The sequence below is a fragment of the Artemia sp. Qi Xiang Cuo genome, chromosome 2 (genome assembly GCF_049724085.1).
Source record: "Artemia sp. Qi Xiang Cuo chromosome 2, ASM4972408v1, whole genome shotgun sequence".
NCBI classification, from domain to species: domain Eukaryota; kingdom Metazoa; phylum Arthropoda; class Branchiopoda; order Anostraca; family Artemiidae; genus Artemia; species Artemia sp. Qi Xiang Cuo.
The window spans coordinates 23,511,219-23,532,363 of NC_142795.1; the positions used below are offsets into that span (position 1 = coordinate 23,511,219).

The 21,145-nt window shown below is 35.6% G+C and overlaps 2 protein-coding genes across 2 annotated transcripts in view; one reads left to right on the forward strand and one right to left on the reverse strand.

Moving 5' to 3' along the window:
• The window catches only part of Liprin-beta (liprin-beta 1), a 622,086-nt gene that overhangs the window by 231,685 nt on the left and 369,256 nt on the right, over window positions 1–21,145 (reverse strand). The gene's annotated exons all lie outside the window — the stretch shown is intronic.
• LOC148955020 (dynein axonemal heavy chain 10-like) overlaps window positions 1–21,145 on the forward strand; it is a 146,527-nt gene that overhangs the window by 87,709 nt on the left and 37,673 nt on the right. Inside the window, exons 5-8 of the mRNA XM_089099722.1 lie at window positions 5,460–5,589; window positions 10,561–10,763; window positions 14,668–14,904; window positions 19,601–19,785. Coding sequence (XP_088955848.1) covers window positions 5,460–5,589; window positions 10,561–10,763; window positions 14,668–14,904; window positions 19,601–19,785 — 755 coding nt within the window. The remainder of the gene's footprint in view (window positions 1–5,459; window positions 5,590–10,560; window positions 10,764–14,667; window positions 14,905–19,600; window positions 19,786–21,145) is intronic.

Genomic DNA, 21,145 nt, shown 5'->3' on the forward strand with positions numbered 1-21,145 from the left:
AGCACACAACAAGTTTCGCCAAGAGAAACAGTCAATGTACAAGTTTCGCCGAGAGAAAAACAATATGCAAAGTTTTATGAGCAAAAAAAAACAGCATGCAACAAGCTCTACGAAGAAAAAAATCAGCATGCAATAAGTTCCATGAGTAAAATCAATTTTTTGAGTAGAAAAATCAATTTGCGAGTTTCATGAACAAAAAAAACAACATGCAACAAGTTTCATGAGCAAAAATTAGCACACAAAAAGTTCAACGAACATAATACAGCACGCAACAAGTTCCATCAACAAAATCAGTTTTACGATGAGAAAAATCAATGTATGAGTATCACGAAAAGAAAAATCAATATACAACATGTGTCAGGAGCAAAAATCAGCAATCAACAAATTCCACGAACGTAAATCAGTATGCAACAAGTTCCATGATTGAAATCAGTTTCACGAGGAGAAAAATTGATGTAGAAGTTTCACAAAGAGAAAGATCACCATGCAACAAGCTTCATGAACAAAAATGAGAACTTAACAAGCTCTAAGAGAAAAAAAATCAGCAGGCAAAAAGTTCCATGAACAAAATCAGTTTCGCGAGGAGAAAAAAAATCAATGTACGAATTTCACGAAGAGAAAAAACAACATGCTACAGTTTTGGCGAACGAAAATCTGCCCGCAACAAGTTCTACGAACAAAAATCAGCACACAACAAGTTTCGCAAAGAGAAACAGTAAATGTACAAGTTTCTCCGAGAGAAAAACAATATGCAAAGTTTTACGAGCAAAAAAAACAGCATGCAACAAGCTCTACGAAGAAAAAAATCAGCATGCAATAAGTTCTATGAGTAAAATCATTTTTAGAGGAAAAAAATAAATGTAAGAGTTTCAACAAAGAAAAAAATCAACACACGACAAGTTTCATGAGCAAAAATTAGCACTCACTAAGTTCCATGAACATAAAACAGCCCGATACAATTTCCATGAACAAAATCAGTTTCGCGTGGAGAAAAATCAATGTACGAACATCACGAAGAGAAATATCAACATGTGACAAGTTTCACGAGCGAAAAAACAAAACTCAGCAAGTTCCATGAACAAAACTCAGCAATGTGCGAAGGGGAATGATTTTTCTTTTATTTTATTTTTTTAGGCCTAGGTTGTATATTTCTGTTGTGAATATGAAATTTTGATATATGCCTACCCTTAGGACAACCTGACCCCAGGTTCTTGGGTCGGTAGTGAGTAAAATGTATTGTCCTTGTGTGTGTTAATAAATTACTATTACTATTAAAAAACATAAAATCAGCACGCGACCAGTCCCATGAAGAAAATCAATTGGATGAGGAAAAGAAATCAATGTACAAGTTTCACGAGGAGAAAAATCAACATGTAAAATGTCTCACAGATAAAATCAGTATGCAACAAGTTCCACGAATAAAAATCACCACGCGACAAGCTCCATAGAGAATATCAGTTCCAGGAGGAGAAAATTCAATGCACAGATTTCACGAAGAGAAAAATCAATGTACATGTTTCACGAAGAGAAAAATCAACGTGTAACACCTTTCACGATCAACAAATCTGCAAGGAACATGGTCCATGAACAAAATAATTACGCAACAACTTACTTGAACAAAATCATTTTCATCGAGAGAAAGCATCAACGTACGAGTTTCACGAAGGAAAAAATCGACATATAACAAGTGTCACGAGCAAAAATCAGTATGCAACAAGTTTGACGAACAAAAATAAGCATGATAGGTTCCTTTAAAAATAGACAAGTCTTATGAGCAAAAGAAAATCAGTACGCAATACGTTCCACGAAGAAAAAAAAAATTATCATGCAATAAGTTCCAGGAATAAAATTGGTTTCGCGAGGAGAAAATGTACGAGTTTCACGAAGAGAAAATATCAACATTTGACAAGTTTCATTAGCGAAATTCAGCATTAAACGTGTTCCACGAACATAAAACAGCCCTCAACAAGATCAAAATTAGTTTCGCGAGGGGAAAAATCAATGTACAAGTTTCAAGAAGAGAAAAATCAACATGCGACAAGTTTCATGAGCAAAAATCAGCACACAACAAGTTCTGAGAACTTAAAACAGCTCGCAACAAGTTCCATGAACAAAATCAGTTTCGCGAGGAGAAAAAAAATAAATGTAAAAATTTCACGAAGAGAAAAAACAACATGCAACAAGTTTCACGAACAAAAATCAGTACGCTAAAGTTCCATGAACGAAAAAATTTTAACGAGGAGAAAAATCAATGTACTAACTTCACGAAGAGTGAAAAAACAATATGCAACAAGTTTCATGAAAAAAAAAAAATCAGCACTCAACAAGTTGCATAAACCAAAATCAGCACATAATAAGTTCCATGAATAGAATTAGTTTCGGGAGGAGAAAATTCAATGTACAAGTTTCGCGAAGAAAAAAAAAGATGTAAAAAATTTCACGAACCAACAAAAATCAGCATTCAACAAATTTCACGAAAAAAAAACAGCACGCGACAAGCTCCATGAACAAAGGTAGTTTCACGAGGAGAAAAAAGCAATGTAAAAGTTTCACGAAGAGAAAAAACAACATGTAACAAGTTTCACGGACAAAAATCAGCATGCAAAAAATTCCATTACCAAAAATCAGCGGGAAACAAGTTCCATGAGCAAAATCAGTTTCACGAGAAAAATAAATGCAAATACGAATTTTACGAAGAGAAAAATCAACATGCAACGAGTGTCACGAACAGAAATCAGCGCTCAATAATTTCCAGGAACATAAATCAGCACACAACACGTTTTGTGAAGAAAATCAGTTTCATGAGGAGAAGAAATTTTCACGAAGATAAAAATCATCTTGCAACAAGTTCCACGAACAAAAATCAACATGCAAAAAGTATCATAAATAAAATCAGTTTCGCGAGGAGCAAAATCAATGTAAAGGTTTCACGAAGAGAAAAATCAGCATGCAACAAGCTTCATGAACAAAAAATTAGCATGTGACAAGTTCCACGAATAAAAATCAGCATGCTACAATTTCCATGAACAATGCTTGGGCCTCGATGGAACTGGTTGCTAGGGTCCTCCGATGGTTAGATTAGTTACCCTCCATTGGAATTGCTCGCTATGCCCCCCCCCCTGGTTGAATTGGATTCTTGGGTTCCGGTTGAATTGGTTGCTTGGGTCCCGGCTGAATGGGTTGCTTGGGTTCTCCGATGGTTAGGCTTGGGTCCTCCTCGACGCCTCGCTCTTTACGCTAAAGTTTTTTATTGTTTTAAAAAAAAAAGTAGTGAGACAGAGTCAAACTTTAGCGTAAAGAGCGAGGCGTTGAGGAGGGGACAGTCCCTTTCATATACGGAATAATTTCTGTTTGTTTTAAGCTGTAATGTCGCCCCTTATTTTCAGCTTAAAAAACTTGTTTTTTTTTATTTAAATTCTTATAGTTTTTTAGTTAATGCATCTATTATTTTGTCTCACCGTCATTGAATAAGCAAACAAAATTTGCATAACAATTTTACTTTTCTTTTGTTAAATGGCTGTCTCTAAATTTGGTTCTGACGTAATTTACAAATTAACTTACGTAACGAACTTCTATATTTGTATATTTTTCTTCTGGCAAAAAATACAAAGTTACAGATTTTTGCAGATATGAGCTTGAAACCTAGGGTTTTCTGATACGCTTAATCTGACGGTGTGATTTTCATTAAAATTCTTTCACTTGTAGGGGATGCTTCCCCCCTCTTTAAAAAAATCAGGTAAATTTTCTCAGACTCGTAGCCTTTGATGAGTAATACTAAACTTAATAACATTTATATATTTAGAATCAGCATTATAAGCCCATTATTTTGATACATTTATTGACATAAAAATTCCGTTTTTAAAAGTTTCGATTACTATTGAGCCGTATCGCTTGTTTTTTTTTATTGTTTTTTTATTACTTATATGTTATTACGTATATGAAGGGGTTCACCCCTTAGTCAATACCACGCTCTTTACGTTAAAAGTGAAAAAAATTTTAATTCACAAACCCCTGAATCACAAAGGCTGTTTAATTAGAATAGATAGCTCTTTTGAAAGCACTAAAAACAAAAACTGTAGCGTAAAGAGCGAGGTATTGACTTGGGGGAGAACCTCCTCATATACGTAATAATTTCTGTTCGTTTTAAGTTCTAATGTTGCTTCTTACTTTCAGTTGAAAAAACTTGTTTTCTTTTAATTGAATTTCTGATGGTTTTTAAAATAATGCTTGGAAATCCGGCGCCCCCTTCATAGAAATGTCCCTTATCCCAAAGAAACATCCTCCACGGAAAGATTCTCCCAAGTAACCCCCTCCTCCAGCCCCCCCCCCCCACCAGAAAAAAATTCTTCCTGAAAATATCTGTATACTTCCCAATAACCAATACAATATGTAAGCAATGGGCAAAGTTCATAACTTGCAGCCCTTCCTCCGGGAAATGTGGGGGATTAAGTCATCCTAAAAGGTATATTTATTAGATTTTCGACTATGCTGAGCAAAATGGCTGTCTCAAAATTTTAATTGGGTGACTTTGAGAAAAAAATTAGCGTGGGAGAGGGCCTAGTTGCCCTACATTTTTTTATCACTTAAAAAGGGCACTAGAACTTTTAATTTCCTTTCCAATGAGCCCTCCTATGATATTCTAGGACCACTGGGTCAATACGATTACCCCTGGGGAAAAGAAACAAAAAAAAACACGCATCTTTCTTCTGGCAAAAAATGGAAAATTCCACATTTTTGTAGATAGGAGCTTGAAACCTCTACAGTAGGGTTCTCTTTTACGCTGAATATGATGGTGTGATTTTCATTAAGGTTCTATAAATTTTAGGGGGTCTTTCCCCCTTTTTTTGAAAATCAGCCAAATTTTCTCAGGCGCGTAACTTTTGATGAGTAAGATTAAACTTGATGAAACTTATATATTTGAAATCAAAATTAAAATCTGATTCTTTTGATGTATCTATTTGTATCAAAATTTCGTGTTTTAGAGTTTCAGTTACCATTGAGGCGGGTCGCTCCTTACTTACAATTCGTTACCACGAACTGTTTGATACAGCTGCTGTCAAACAAAAAGCTGGGCATCCCCGAAAATTATGGGGTGATATTACAAGGAACGACATAAGGAAGCATAATTCATTAGAAAGAGAAAAGTTCACAACAGAGTTGTTTAGAGAGGGAGAAAGGGCTGCTGTTACCGATGAAGATACTGACCTCAGTTGGCTGAAGGCTGTAATGAGTTGTCAGCAGTAGATTTAATAACTTCGCATAATCCGTATTTTCAGTGCCACAACTGAAAGTAAAATTAATGTAGAAAATGTTTTGTTTTTTTCCTCCTTAGAATTTTTTAAGAAAACACAGTAGAAAAACAATTTGTTTTAAAAAGTGGAATTTTAAATTTTACTTTTCTTTATAAAACAGTTTAGTTTGTACATTTATTTTTTTATTTTATTTTTATTTTTTTACAGGTAACGGATAACTTTGAAAGACTTGCAAAAAGATTCAGAAAGTTTGAGGATTTTCTTTTGGAGAATTTTTGTAATTTTATATCTACGGAACTCCAAACTCTCTTATACACTCCTATCCTCAGGAGAAGAGGTAAGGCCTTTTATTATATCCGATATAATATGAATTTTGTCGTTGATTGCTATTTTAATTTTAAGGTTTTTTTTTCCGTTAGTTAGTTGAAAAAAGGATGAAAGCCAGTAACTCTGCCTTTCTTTCTTTCTCCGTGTCTCTCTTCCTCACACTCTCTATCCCCCCCCTCTCTCTCTCTCTCTCTCTCTCTCTCTCTCTCTCTCTCTCTCTCTCTCTCTCTCATTCTCTCTGTAGACTCCAGTAGTATTTCTTATTATATTTTTTGTGGCCTCAATACATGGAAATTAGGGAGGGTGAGAGCAAAAATTTATTCTCAAAATCAAGGGGTTGGGGACAATTTTCTTGTTTTTCTTCAATTTACAAAATACCAAAAACTCCATTTTTGAATGAAACACTAAAACTTAGTAGAAAATAAGGGTCAGTAGAAAACAGATTAGTATGATTTTGTTCCCTGCGCTTTCATGTAAAAGAGGCTTTCGCACTTTACGTTAGGCACCATTATATTTCTTCATAAATTATTCTTCAGGAATATTAACAACTCTACTTTGCCTGCCAAGATTCCCTTATTCAGGTTACTTAGACTAAATTTTAGAGTAGACTATTGTCTAGATTTTCAGTTAAAACAACTTTGGAAAACAAAAGAATTCTAATTTACTTTTATTTAAGAGAAAATGCAGATGATTGATCCCAACTATGCAGTTCTCTTTGAAAATTTGGGGGCCGGCGTTTTTTCGGCCCGAAAATTCCCCTTCAAAAGTCCCCCCTCGGAAAATTTCTTTTTCAGAAAATCCCCCGCAGAAGATTCCTCCCCCTCCCCCACGGAAATTGTCCTCCCCTGGAGATTTCTCCTGGAAAAAAAATCCCCCGTAAAATTTTCCGCCCGAGGAAAATCCCTCTCGCAGAAAATTCCTTACCGGAAAATCCTCCAACGGAAAATTCCCCCACACACAAAATTGAGCATCCACAGAAAAAGTACAGTATAAGTACTGTGCCTAAAAATATCAATCAGATGTCCTACGGGGTAACAAAAGGATTAGATATCAAAGTTCTAGGACATGGTTTTTTGTTGGTCTTCGATCCCTTTCGACTTAAAAAAAAAATTACTAGAGCTCTTAGTCTCCGTTCGAAAGAGCATCCTCCAAAGTTTATTCAACCAAGATGTGAGACTGGGGATAAGGAAGGACCAGCCCCACTTCCATATGATATAAATACTTCTCGTTTTAGTTTTTAATGCTACTCTTTACTTTCATAATATCAGCCTAGACCAGAAATATTCCCGGAAATCAAGAGGGATTGTATATCAAATTCTACCTCCTTCCTGCCTCTTTGTTAGAACTGATTCTGTGTTTATCTGTAAGGTCAATGGGAATTTGGATGTTTTGACACTAAATTGAACCGTTTCAGGTATCTCCCCTCTCCCTAACTACAAAAAAAAATTGAGAGCCTTACCGTTGAGGTTTCAAGTTCTTATCTACAAATATTTGCAACTGTGCATTTTTTTTCCAAAAAAAAAGACCATGGATAGAAATAATAACAAGTAAAACAATAATAATTTTACCCAAGATGGTGAAATTTGTCCTTAGACCTTAACATCTTGTCCTTATCCTCAAGACTTTGTCCTAGAACCTTAAGGATATTTTGGCTCTATAATTAAGAGGTATCCTCAGCAAACTACGCATACAAATGGAATAAAATTTATAATAAATTGGGATCTTTAACACTAAAATTAAGAATTCAAACAGTCCCAAGTTTTTTTGTGTTTATGATGAATAGGCTGTATGGTTTTCGTCGTTGATAGATGTGAGTTTTTTTTCTTATTCCCCCTGGTAATGATCGTGTCAAACCAAGGATCCTAGAAAATTGGAAGAGAACTCATTCGAGCAAAAATAAAGCCCTATTAAGTGGAAAACAGAATAGAAGGTGACTAGCCCTATTCCCATGATCCTTCCATCCGAAATCAGGAGGGGAGGCCGGAAATATCAAAATTTAAGTAAAGGGTCATCATTTCCCTTGATTTCTAGGTATAATTCCTTGAGCCAACCATTTTTATAGATATGTTCCCAATGGAGAGTATCAGGGTCAATACCCCCTGGGGAACAAGAATATATTGAATGATGTATATAAATAGGAAAACAAGAAATGTTATCATTTAAAAAAATAATGAAAACAAAGATTCTTGTTGCAATTTCCACTCCCTTTCAATCACCTGAGGATTCCTCTGGTGTTGGTTACGATGTCTCTCCACACCTCTACTTTTATGCCGGTAGGAATCTGAATGTAAGCTTTCATCCCTCAAACGTAACCCTCCTTCCCGAAATCTTCTTCTAAAATATATTCTTCTATAAATGGATCAACTACACAAAATCCACCGGTTCTTCTCCATAGGGGTTAATATAAAATTATACACCACTGTAGGTAATTTATCAAGCCTTAAACGAACAAACCTAGTTAATGAAGCTTAAAATAAATATATATTTCAATCGTTTGTTTTGTATGGACTACGTACATCTTTATGATCGAGCGCTCCATCCCGCGGTATCACTGTCTCTGAAACTGGAAAACTCAAGAGATAGTTTTTTGAAATTGTAAATCAATTGCATATTTCAGAATTCTAAATCGATGGCTTTATAGCACCCTTTGGGCAATAATTTTCGAGTTACGCCACGAAATAGCAGAAAATATCACTCAACTACGGCACAATCTTTTGTTTTATTTAATCAGGTGAGTAGAATTTGCAATTTCCTTTCTAGTGAATATTTGAAATTATCTTAGGGGAATATGGAGGGAATTGTCCAGGGGGATTTTCCGGGGGGGGGGGATTTTTCCGCTTGAGATTTTTCGAAGGAGAAATGCCTACTACCAAAAATCTATATATTTTTTAAGAAGTTACGAAGCACAGCAGTGAAATCAGAACTGATGTTTTATTTATAGACCCCATATTACCGTGTCAATTCAGCCGAGACTTGATCTCAACCTGCTTTCCATGCTATTTGGCTAGGGACCCATGAGATCACTTACTTTTAGTGATACTATTGTTGAAAGAACTGCTAATAGTCTAAAATCAACAGAGCTATCCTCAGCTCCTCAAGTATAGTCAACGCCTCAACTGTCCAACTCTGTCGACAGACGACTTAAGATAAAGGCAAGTAATTTTTGGAAAAATATTCGAGATCCAGTCTTTGATTTTGATCATGGTTATAAACAGGACAAGGTATGGAATTGGGCCGGATACCTCTTAATACCCAAGGTAACTTCAAATCAAAAATGTTCTAATTTTGATTAACTTATACTAACCGCATTTGTCAAAAATTTACTAAACTGGCTAAACCTTCAAGGAAGATTTTGCAGAAATTTAAATGGACCCTTTATTTCGTGGTAAGTTACAATAATACATCCTTTGGATTAGCTCGGGTGAAGATGGGATTTGTACAGTAGACACTCTGGGAATATCAGCTGTGATGAGGACTTAGTTGCATGGTTAAAACCGGTAGAAGTAAAAAAGATCATTAAACAGTATTTTCGCAGCCTAACTTGACATAAAAAGCACATTTACAGAATACCCAACAAATCCAAGAAAAAAAATTCCAAAAACAAGAACCCATACCGCTACAAAAGATATAGCAGAGTAAAGAGTTGTTGAAGCTTTTAAGTAATTTACCAGATGAAATATTAGTAACCTGTTTACCTATAGGGAGTTTTTACAGTTTCCTTATATATTTAGGTCTTTTTGCTGAAATTAATAAATCATTTGGAGGTCTTGTAAAGGTTTAGAAGGTTAAAAATGGTAGGTAAAACTGAATTTCTTTCCTCCTTGATTGACTTCAACCCTAAATTATTTCAAAACAAAAACAAAATTAAAAACAAAGTTTAGAAATTCAGAGAAGACCAACTAGGCAGCAATACATTGGTGATAATTTCTAAGAACAGAACAATTTTAGGCATACCAAAAATTACAAAAAAAAAAACACAAACAAATCGGAGATATATGTTTAGATATACTTTAAGCTGTACTACTACTACCACTATTCCTTCAGCACTAATCTATCCAAACCAATACAGCTACCCATTCTCCTCCCCCGCCAAAACCTAGTCAAAGTTTCACTCTTTGCCTCATCCCATCAAGTTTCAATTTTCTATAGAATCTCTCCAATGACCTCCTCCAAATCATTTAGAACGACCTGTTGTTCGCTTAGCCCCAATAGAATGGCCCAAAAGCTCCTCCAGAAGATCAAAATCAAAGATCAGAGCTCCGACTCTGAGTGATGTTTGAACAAATACAGTACTTTCCAGGGAAGACACACTATTTTAAAGCTTATCCCCCCCCCCCAAAAAAAAAATCATGAGCTCTTGTACTTTAAAGGGGTAACCAGTAAAATTAATATCAGTGCTTTGGTTCCTAAATCGTTTCTTTCATTGATCTAAATTTGGGGCTGCATCTGTCCAATTTCGCTTCCCAAGAAATATAAATGTATGTAAAATTAGGTATACCTGTTGCAAGTTTTGGGGCATAGGAAATTCAAAAGTAATGTAGATAACGATATAGTATATCCGATAGATACCAGTGGGATCATTTATTGGGAAAATAAAAGTCAACAAGACACATTAAAAAATCCAGAGAACATACATTCCATTATGTATTACCTCTAACCCAATGGTCAAAAATGAAAAGCCATAAGAATATAAATTATGTTTTCTAAAATACTTCCGTGGTTGCTCTAAATGACGGAAAATACAGGAAAAAAAATTTTCCATCCCTCAAAAACTTGCCAGAACTATAATCCAACTTTTGGGGTTTCCCAGTATAGTTCGAGAGCCTGTTGCATTTTCGCCTTCATGTCCTTTGGGTCCTGAAATTAACAAACAAATATCACAATTTTAGATCCTAGAGAGTATCGGCATGGGTACCGAAGACCTGATTTAAGTGAGAACCTTGGAAATTATATTCTGATCCGGCTTGTATCTCTTTTTCAGATGGTTTTTATGAAGTCAATTTTCCGGAGAAGTTAGCGACGGTCATAGATGAGGCCTACTTCATGATATTGCTTCAACTTAAAGTTCCAGAGAGGGCACAGTTGCTTGTGATGAAGAAGGCAACTTGGTTCTTGGATTGTCAAACTTTAGGCGATTTCCTTCGAGAATTTCATAGCATAAAGGAAAAACTACAAGAGCATGAAGTAAGCTATTTCCAGCAACATCATGTGCATCAGTTTGGTTTGATGGGCTATTTTTATTTTGATGTGTATATTCATGCATTAACCTTTCCATGTGTATAGTATACATAAAGGAATATATACATGTCTACTATCTTTAAACAAGCAATGATTGTTAATTTATGTATTTGTATATTTATGTATTTTTCTCGAAAGCGTGTTCATATTTTTTTGGGAATGTTGGCTCTGTGGCATTTTCAAGCCTGAAAAAACCATTAGATAGGTCAAGAGTTTGAGAAAATTTGTTTTGAGCCTTAACTTTGGGGAAAGAATTCATATGAGTCATGTCATATTTTATTACATTTAAAAAGCAATAGATATATTATGTCATTTCCCCCCAGGAGTGGTCATATCGTTTTTAGTATATATGGTGCAAGAAAAATAACTAAAGATGACAAATGACTCTAAACAGCCAAAGAAAAAGGCATGGAACCAGAAACAGCAATCTACTCTATAAGGGATAATCAGGAAGAAGGAGTTGAATTCATGACATAATTACTTAATTAAAAAAAAACTGTTCAGTTGCCACCCGATGACTCCAAACTAAAGAATAAAAAGATCATTATGCCAATACGTATTTAAGATATTTCAAAGGGCATAGGTATTTGGGCAGTCTTAGTTGTTGCTGAATTACATAACAACATAATTCAAGCAAAAAAATTACGACTGAGGAAAGGCTGGCTAAGGTGTCTTGTGATATCTATGGCGTCATACGAAATTACACATGATTTGAATGAAAGCAAACAGCTAAAGTATAAGGCATGGAAAAAAGTAAGAAGTAATGATGCACAAAAATGAAGCGCAAGCGAAATCTGAGGCTAGAAGACATTTGACAAACAGTATCTCAATGAAAAATATCTGAAGATTTCAGAAACAAACCTGCAGTGTAAAGAGAAGCAACAGTGAGAATCACAACAAGCTCTAGAAGAAAACAAATCCTACAAAATGAATGATTGTTTGATACATTGACAGGAAGGAGGAACTGAATTCACGCCAGACTCTCTTGACTCAGTTGTTGTTGCTTATAATAGGAAGGAGGAATTGAATTCACCCCAGACTTTCTCAACTAAATTGTTGTTCTTATTTGACACCTCATGACTTAAAACCAAAAATTACAAATAATTATACTTCCTTTAAACGAGCAACTGTGTATTTATTTAAAACATCTTTTTGATAGAATTATAAGCATACTTAATTAACCAAAAGAGCAATAATTGTGTATATATGTGTTTCTTTTCCCTCGAAATTGGGGCAGCAAAGTGGCGTCTATCAGATCCCATGTACTTGCGGAAGCTCATATGTGGGACGTACTATCCAGAATTTGGAAATGAGATTACTACAACATAAAGCTGTTATTTCGTTGGTTTTAAATCAAAATTCTAAACCTGAAGATTTCAATTCAGCCCTGTCGGAGCATATTTTTGATTTTCTGGACCATTTTATTTAGTGTCTCTGTGATTTCTAGGAACCGTGGTTTAAAGCCAAATTTTCAGGAAACTATTAAAATTAAGAAAATTTTATTCAAGAACATGGCTTTAATTAGGGACACAGATGAACTTGGTTTGAACTCTATTTGCGATAATTTATTAAAGCCACACAGAGTAAAGTTCATTTCACCCAATCCGATTAACCTCTGTCCAAATCTTATTTCAAATAACGGTAACGAATCAGAACCAGGAAGGTCAAGGAGACTCGTTTCCGGTTTTGCTTTGAAAAAAAGGTTATTAAACAATATGTAACTATTATATTTTGTATATAAATTATTGTTTTATTTTAGTATTACTACTGATGACGGTCACTACATATGTGACCGAAATATCTAGTAGGTTTTGAGAAATTCATCACTGTCTATTAAAAGGATTTATTCCTATTTGAATTTATATTTATCGGCATGGAAAGGCAGTATGGTCTTCGAAATTATCTATGTCATATTTATGAGGACAATTTGACCAAATAAGTTTATAAATATATAAACACCATAAGAAACTTGCAAACATTATTAACCAACAGGATTTTCTTCAACAGTGAAAGAAGAAATGAATTGTGCCCCCTTCGCCATCTACATTTAGGCGCTTCTAAGGAAGATAAGTTTGAATGAAGCTTACATTTTATTTAAATTTTAGTTACAAAATATAATCTCTGTAAATTATGCTCAAGGTTAAAATATTATTGTAGTGTGAGTGTGAATAGTGACAGCCCTCAGGAAGCCCAAAATTATTCTAGTTTTAAATCTGTTTTTATCATGATATCCAACATGTCCATCCTTCCGAAATTTTATAGTAGACTTGTTATTAAAAATTGTCATATTAAAAATTGTCATAAAAAATGTAATTAAGAAAATTGTCATAAATAAAAGTAGTCATCATAACTCTTGATACTTAAGGTGATTGGAAAAGAGCAGCAAATTTATTCAACTGAAAGCAAGGGGCAATATGAAAACTTAAAACAAAACAAATTACTCCCCATTAGAAGGATCTGCCTCTCCTCAATTGCTTGATCGGTACGCTAAGGTTTAATAGCCCTTTAAAAATGCGTCTTATCCCAATTGAACGGTACTTGCTTTTCAGGAGTTGTTCTTAAAAAATTGAGACAAAAAGTAAAACTTTAGCTTTAGAGTTTCATTTGGGGGAAAATTTCCCCAAACAAAACTCCTCCTGCATAAAATCCCCCTAGAAACAATTCCCTTCTCACTCAACATGCCCCTTGACAGTTTTCCCTGGAAAACTCTCTTTACTTTCAGCTGAAAGAAAACTGCTCTTTAAATTAATTCAGACTGTTTTTTAAATCATGCCGGAAATACCTTCCATGGATGACTTTCTCCTAAAATCAAACCCCTTCCCTAACCATGAAAATTTTCTCCCTCAGAAAATTCCCTCACATACAGTTAATTCTGCGAAAAAACCCTCCATCACTGAAAACAAATGCAGGTAAATCCCTACCCGCTGAAAACTTTACTCTAAAATTTATCAGAGTAAGGCAAATAATAAGAATTCCGTGTATAAATTCAGGCGAATTTTTCCTCGTCATAGTTTTCCCTGGAAAGTTACCCCCAGAAGTAATCCTCCCCACAAAAATTTGCTCACCCCCTGCGTTCACCCCCTCCTCTGGAAGAAAATCTCCCCCCTAAAATCTTCACATGTTAACCATTAACAAACGGTACTTGTAAGCAACTGGCAAATTGCATAACTTACAGTCCTTTTCTCAAGGGCTATAGGGGGTCATGTCATCCCCAGAGGCATAGTTATTATACAATTAAATTGTGGTTCAATTAAAAACGTTAAAGTATATTCAAGTTTTTCTGGAAGTTAACCCGGAATCGGTATTAGAGCATGGTATTTGCACAATTTGTGCAGTAATTCGTTTGGATAAAATTTACTTGTGATCCAGCAAGCAATCCAGCAATTGCAACAAGGCACGTCATCTTCATCTTTTAAATGCAATCCACTGATAAGCCTTTTCATTTAAAATCATTCAGGCTTGGTTCCTCAAAATGTATTTTGAAAAACCCAAAAAAGGCTGGACCAAAATAGCCGTCTGATCCTAAGTTCAGAAATGCATAACAGGTGTGCAATTTCTTCAAAACTTTGGGCCCCTGTCCCAGGAGGTGAACCGGTTACGATGAATTCGGAAATATGTTTTTTTTATTTCGACCTTTTTGATAAAATAATCATCTTGAAATACGGACACATTGCCTTTTTTTGCATCCCTTCAACGCACGCCCAGGATGTCTCTCTTTTAAGAGTTTTGGTATATATTGGCACATGCCGCTCTTTGCTTACAGTTTGTTACCGCAAACTATTTGAAAGAATACCGACGCTGGTATTTGCTTTGCACAGTTCAGGGGTTCTTATCGCAGTTCATTTTTAAGGAAGTTCTTCTGGGTCCAAAAATTGATGCCATTGAAAGAGAAATGTTAAAAGGATGCAAATTTGTCACTTGGTCATCAGGGTGTTTAAAAAAATATCTTAAAGACCTGAATGAGCCAGTAGACGCTCTTAGAGATGCAGTGGTAATATTGGACGATCAAAGTCATAAGATAGACGAGCAAATTCATGCGATTGAACAGGAAACGTTTAATTTGGATATGCACTGCTTATATATTAAGGTATTCAGTATTCTCTTTGTCCTATTCTTAACATTAAGGTAAAAAAAAAAAAACAGTTTTTTCTACTGAAAACCAGTAGCAACGGGCTAAAGTTTTTAGTATTATTAAAAACAGTTCTGATTTTAATTAAACGGCTCAAGTGTTTCACGGGTCGTTCTTAAACAATTTGGAGAGAAAAAAAACAAATTTTAGCGTAAAGAACGGTTATCGAAGAGATGGCTCTGTCCTACACGGAATAATTTCTCATCGTTTTAAGCTTTAATGCTGCTCCTTCGTTCAGAAGAAACAGCTTGTTTTTCTTATTTAACTTCTGATCGTTTTTAAAATAATTCCAGAAAATCTATCTCCCCCTCCACGGAAATTTCCCACCTCCCCCCCAAACATTTCTTCCATGGAAAATTCTTCCCGCGTAAAGTCCTTCCTCCGGGGAAGTTACCCCCAGACAATTCCATCCTCGCAACAAATTCCCTCATTAATTTCTTGCGGACGATCCTACCGGAAAAATCTCCATAGCAAACTTTCATTCGAAAAAAGACTTGTTTCTTATTTAACTTCTGATCGTTTTTAAAATAATTTCAGAAAATATATCTCCCTCCACGAAAATTTCCCGTCTCCCCCCCAAAAAAATTCTTCCATGAAAAGTTCTTCCCGCGTAAAGTCCTTCCCCCGGGAAGTTACCCCCAGACAATTCCATCCTCGCTACAAATTCCCTCATTAAATTCTTGCGGACGATCCTACCGGAAAAATCTCCATAGCATACTTTCATTCGAAAAAAAACTTGTTTCTTATTTAACTTCTGATCGTTTTTAAAATAATTTCAGAAAATATATCTCCCTCCATGGAAATTTTCCGTCTCCCCCCCAAAAAATTCTTCCATGAAAAGTTCTTCCCGCGAAAAGTCCTTCCCCCGGGAAGTTACCCCCAGACAATTCCATCCTCGCTACAAATTCCCTCATTAATTTCTTGCGGACGATCCTACCGGAAAAATCTCCATAGCATACTTTCATTCGAAAAAAGACTTGTTTTTTAATTAACTTCTGATCGTTTTAAAAATAATTTCAGAAAATATATCTCCCTCCACGAAAATTTCCCGTCTCCCCCCAAAAAAATTCTTCCATGGAAAGTTCTTCCCGCGTAAAGTACTTGCCCTGGGAAAGTTACCCACAGACAATTCCATCCTCGCTACAAATTCCCTCATTAATTTCTTGCGGACGATCCTACCGGAAAAATCTCCATAGCATACTTTCATTCGAAAAAAGACTTATTTCTTATTTAACTTCTGATCGTTTTTAAAATAATTTCAGAAAATATATCTCCCTCCACGAAAATTTCCCGTCTCCCCCCAAAAAAATTCTTCCATGGAAAGTTCTTCCCGCGTAAAGTACTTGCCCCGGGAAAGTTACCCCCAGACAATTCCATCCTCGCAACAAATTCCCTCATTAATTTCTTGCGGACGATCCTACCGGAAAAATCCCCATAGCATACTTTCATTCGAAAAAAGACTTGTTTCTTATTTAACTTCTGATCGTTTTTAAAATAATTTCAGAAAATATATCTCCCTCCACGGAAATTTCCCGTCTCTCCCCAAAAAAATTCTTCCATGAAAAGTTCTTCCCGCGTAAAGTCCTTGCCCCTGGAAGTTACCCCCAGACAATTCCATCCTCGCTACAAATTCCCTCATTAATTTCTTGCGGACGATCCTACCGGAAAAATCTCCATAGCATACTTTCATTCGAAAAAAGACTTGTTTTTTATAACTTCTGATCGTTTTAAAAATAATTTCAGAAAATAAATCTCCCTCCACGGAAATTTCCCGTCTCCCCCCAAAAAAATTCTTCCATGGAAAGTTCTTCCCGCGTAAAGTACTTGCCCCGGGAAAGTTACCCCCAGACAATTCCATCCTCGCAACAAATTCCCTCATTAATTTCTTGCGGACGATCCTACCGGAAAAATCTCCATAGCATACATTCATTCGGAAAAAGACTTGTTTGTTATTTAATTTCTGATCATTTTTCAGGTCATGGCGGAAATCACCGAATGTGGGGCTTTTTTATTATAATTCTCCCTTCCCCCCAATGGAAACTTTGGCTCATGGAAATTTCCCCATGGAGAATTTCTCCGATGGAAATTCCTCTTCTCACATATAAATCCCCAAGAGAATTCCAATCCCACTAAAATTTTCTCCCGGACAATTACCCTGAACATTTCCACATGTAAAATGAAGTCGTGAACGAGAAAGTAAGAAAAATAAAACGAATTTTGTATTTTAGTTTTGGAAAATTCCCCCCGTGTAAAATTTTTTGAAAATACACTCCGGACAACCCCCCTTTCAATAGAAAATTATCCCCGTAGAAATTCCATCCCCAAGAACCCCCCCCCCACAAAAATTGTATGTTTTCCAATAACACATACTATAAGAAAATAATGGCGAATTTCATAATTTGTAGCCCTTCCCCAGGGGGCTGGGGGGGCCGCAAAAGCATAGTTATTGGACCTTCAAACTCTGCTGAAGAAAATAGCTATCTAAAAATTTTGATCGGACTACATTGGGAAAAAGGGTGCGGGAGAGGGACGTGTTGAACTCCTGTTGTTTTGGTTACATAAAAAGGGCACTAAAACTTTTAATTTCCATTCAAATGACCCCTCCCAGTCTTCTAAGACCATTTATTTGACAGGATCACCCCCCGAGAAGAAGAAAGAAATTTTTTTAATAAACACGCATTTGTGATAATTCTTCTGGCAAAAATACAAAATTCTACATTTTTGAAGATGGGAGCTTGAAACTTCTAGAGCAGTGGTTCTCAAACTTATTTAGACACCGCACCCCTTTTCACCTATAATACATTTAGTTATCCCTTCTCAGTTACCGGTACTAAGTAAACTATAGCTAAAATATGAAAAAAATTGCCAGTCCTAAAGTTAAAGGGTGTTTTATCTTTTTGTTGGCCGGTCGCGTACCTCCTGAAAATTGTTGCGTACCCCCCGGGGGTACGTTTACCACAGTTTGAGAACCACTGCTCTAGAGGACCGTTCTTTGACACGTTAAATCTGATGGTGCAGTTTTCAGTAAGATTCCTTGACATTTGGGGATGTCCCCCCCCCCGTTTTTTTGAAAATTTGGGCAAATTTTCTCAGGCTCATAACTTTCGATGGATAACGTTAAACTTAATTAATCTTATATATTAAGAATCAGCATAAAATTCCAGTTCTTTCATGTATCTATTGTTATCAAAATCTGTTTTTATAGTAATGGTTACTTTTGGACCGAGTTGCTCTTTACTTAGAGTTCGTTAACACGGTCTGTTTGAAAATTTACAATTATTTAATCATAAACCGATCTTCCACAGCGCGACCAATGCCAATTTTCGTGTAACAATGCTACATATACAGTTTGGTACAATTTCTGTAACAATGGTAAAATTTTAACCAATGATTTAAGCCTAGTAATGAATCATAGCCAAGGCCAAGGATGTTTGTTCACAGGTGAAACAAATTTTTCCACAGTTGAAATAATCTTGGAAGAATAGAAAGATAAGTCTGCGTACCAGGTTTAGAGTATTGGAAGCTACAACGATGACAGTGGTCAGGTATGGTTTCTGAAGCGTTGGCGCTCCGACAAACGGATGAGGATTTGCACGATATTCTCCAGAGAAATTGCCCATGGATTGTTTTGGGTAGCCAACTGACTGACCGTATCTCAAACAGTAAGCTATGCGAAAAATCTGGATCAGTCCCGCTTTCTAGGGCAATAATGAAAAAAGGCTGAGGTGGCTTGGACATGTTCTGCGGATGAAGGATGATAGAATGCCCTAGACCGTCCTTGTTGGTCAACCATCTAGGGCCAAACTAAAACTAGATCGCTCCCAATGAGATGGAGGGATGTCGTAAGGAAATATTTAAGGGAAATGGAAACGTCTTGGGTGGGTGTAAAGTGGGAGGCTTTGAAGATGTTGGGATGGAGGAAGAGCATGCTTAGCCCTGTTGGCCTCAGGTGGTGTTGTGCTGCAGTGAGTTGCTAGTAGTAATATCTGATGGTACCAGTGGCGCCATTTTTGTTTGAGGAATTGTGTGCCGGGCACCCTAAAAAAATCTTAAAATCTGGCAGGTCATTCTCAGTCCTTCATCTTACTTGTTTTTCCTTTGTTTTAGAGGACTTCAATTGGAAATATGTATTGCTAGTTTAAGGTAGTCTAAATTTGTCAATTATTAATCTAAAAAGTTAGTTGCCTTCATCACAAGTGATTGTGAACTCTGCTCAAGCAAAATCATGAGTAGTAGGATTCATGTATGACTATTCAAATAGTTTTTTTTTAGTTTTTTGTTTTTTTGTTTTATGTACCTGAGCAAGGCTGAATTATTCAGTTTTATTGTTTATTTTGTAATTTTTTCCTTATTTAAATCCTCAAAATGAAAATTTCCAGAAAGACGTCAAAAAAATTTGTCTCTTTTTTGTAACAGTACGACAATTTGAGGTGCACCTTTTATTTTTCACAAAGTTGAAATAAAAAACTCTACTGAAGCTGAAGAATAATTTATTTTAATGCACTTTTCGAAGATTTCCACTAGCCTGAAAATTTGATTCTTGAAATTAATTTGTGTATTATATTTTCACCACCCAGCCTTCTCTGCTTAGTGTTTGTATTAGACGTGTTTTTTTCAAACTCTGTATCATTTTGTAATTCTCTATCCTTTTTAGGATTACGTAGATGAATGTTTGCAAGACGGAGATATGGTAATTGAACGTATGGCTAATCTTGTTTCTTCAATTGAAGCAAACTGCACAAAATTGAAAGGAAAGCTACAAGAAAATGAATTTGACCACCAGCGCTTTGTTAGATTTTTTATACATGTGAAAGACCGTTGCATAAACGTTGTTTCTAAGTAAGTAAAACATTTTAGTTTACACGTATTTATATAATTACACAATTGTATAATTAGCATAATCATCGCTTTATTTCTTAGATTTAAGTCGTGAGGTGTCAAAGAAGTAATTTCGATTGAACTAAGAAATTCTGGTTTGGAGATTCCTCCTTCATTGTCTCAGAATTTCCTTTCCTTTTGCCTTAGCTGTTCGGTTTCATTCAAAACCAACAAACGGTTACTTTCCACAAGTATTGAAACAAGCTAAAGCGGCTGAACTGCACAAAAGAGGTAATAAGAATGAGTTATCAAATTTAGACAGATCTCAATCCTACCTTTATTTTGTAAAATTTTGGAAAAAGCAATTTAAGCTCAATCGTTTTCTCGTTTTGGGTTTAATACCAATAATCAGTTTTGGTTTTAGAAAATACCGCTCTGCGTTGCATACTACTCATTACCTCTTTAATAATTTGAATGATGGATTTGAAATAAAGTTGATACCTTTAACAGTATTTATTGATTTAAAGAAAGATTTCGTTACCGTAGATTTCAGAATAATTTTGAAGTGGTAAAATAGTCTAGCTATTAAAGATAATAGTCGGAACTGGTTTTATTCTTACCTTCACGGTCGATCTATATGTGTCGTTCAGAAGGATATTGTCAGTGTCGTGTTGCCAGTTACTAATGGTGTGCCGCAGGGTTCTGTTTTAGGACCCCTTCTATTCGTAACTTGTTTAGATACTCTGCGATATTATATAAGTGATAGTGCAATAACTTCGTTTACTGATGGCACTGCCATTACTGTGTTTGCCAATAATCAGTTGAAGAAACCGTAAGAAAAGCAAATCGTGCACTTGAGTGTCCCCTTTTTTTGTGAGTGTCAGTTGTCTTGCTGTCAATGTGAGGAAGACTACCTTCGTGATTTTTAGCAAAGCTTGAACTCTCTCCCCAATGGATTGTTCAACTTTATATAAATCTGAAGTTATCCAGCAAGTCTTCGACCTCCGTTACCTGGTATTCCATATTGACTTCAATCTTAGTAGGGAGAAACATAATGAAATAATATTAGCCAAAGCTTTAAGAGCTCTATGGACAATTCGAAAACTGAAAAATATATTTCCAGTATCGAACCTCAAATTTATATATATAGTTCCATTCTTGAACCCTATATTGAATACGGATGCTTGGCGTGGGCCAGTAATTTCATATGTAACTACAAAAGAACACAAATAGTGCAAAACAAAGCAATGAGAGTAAGTGGTGAGTTGCATCAGTGTGGAAATACTGGTGCACTTTATAAGAAGCTTAGTGTTCTTAATGTTGGACAAGAGCGTGACTACCAGCAATCGTTTTTTGTATTTCAGTTTTTAAATAAGTTGTC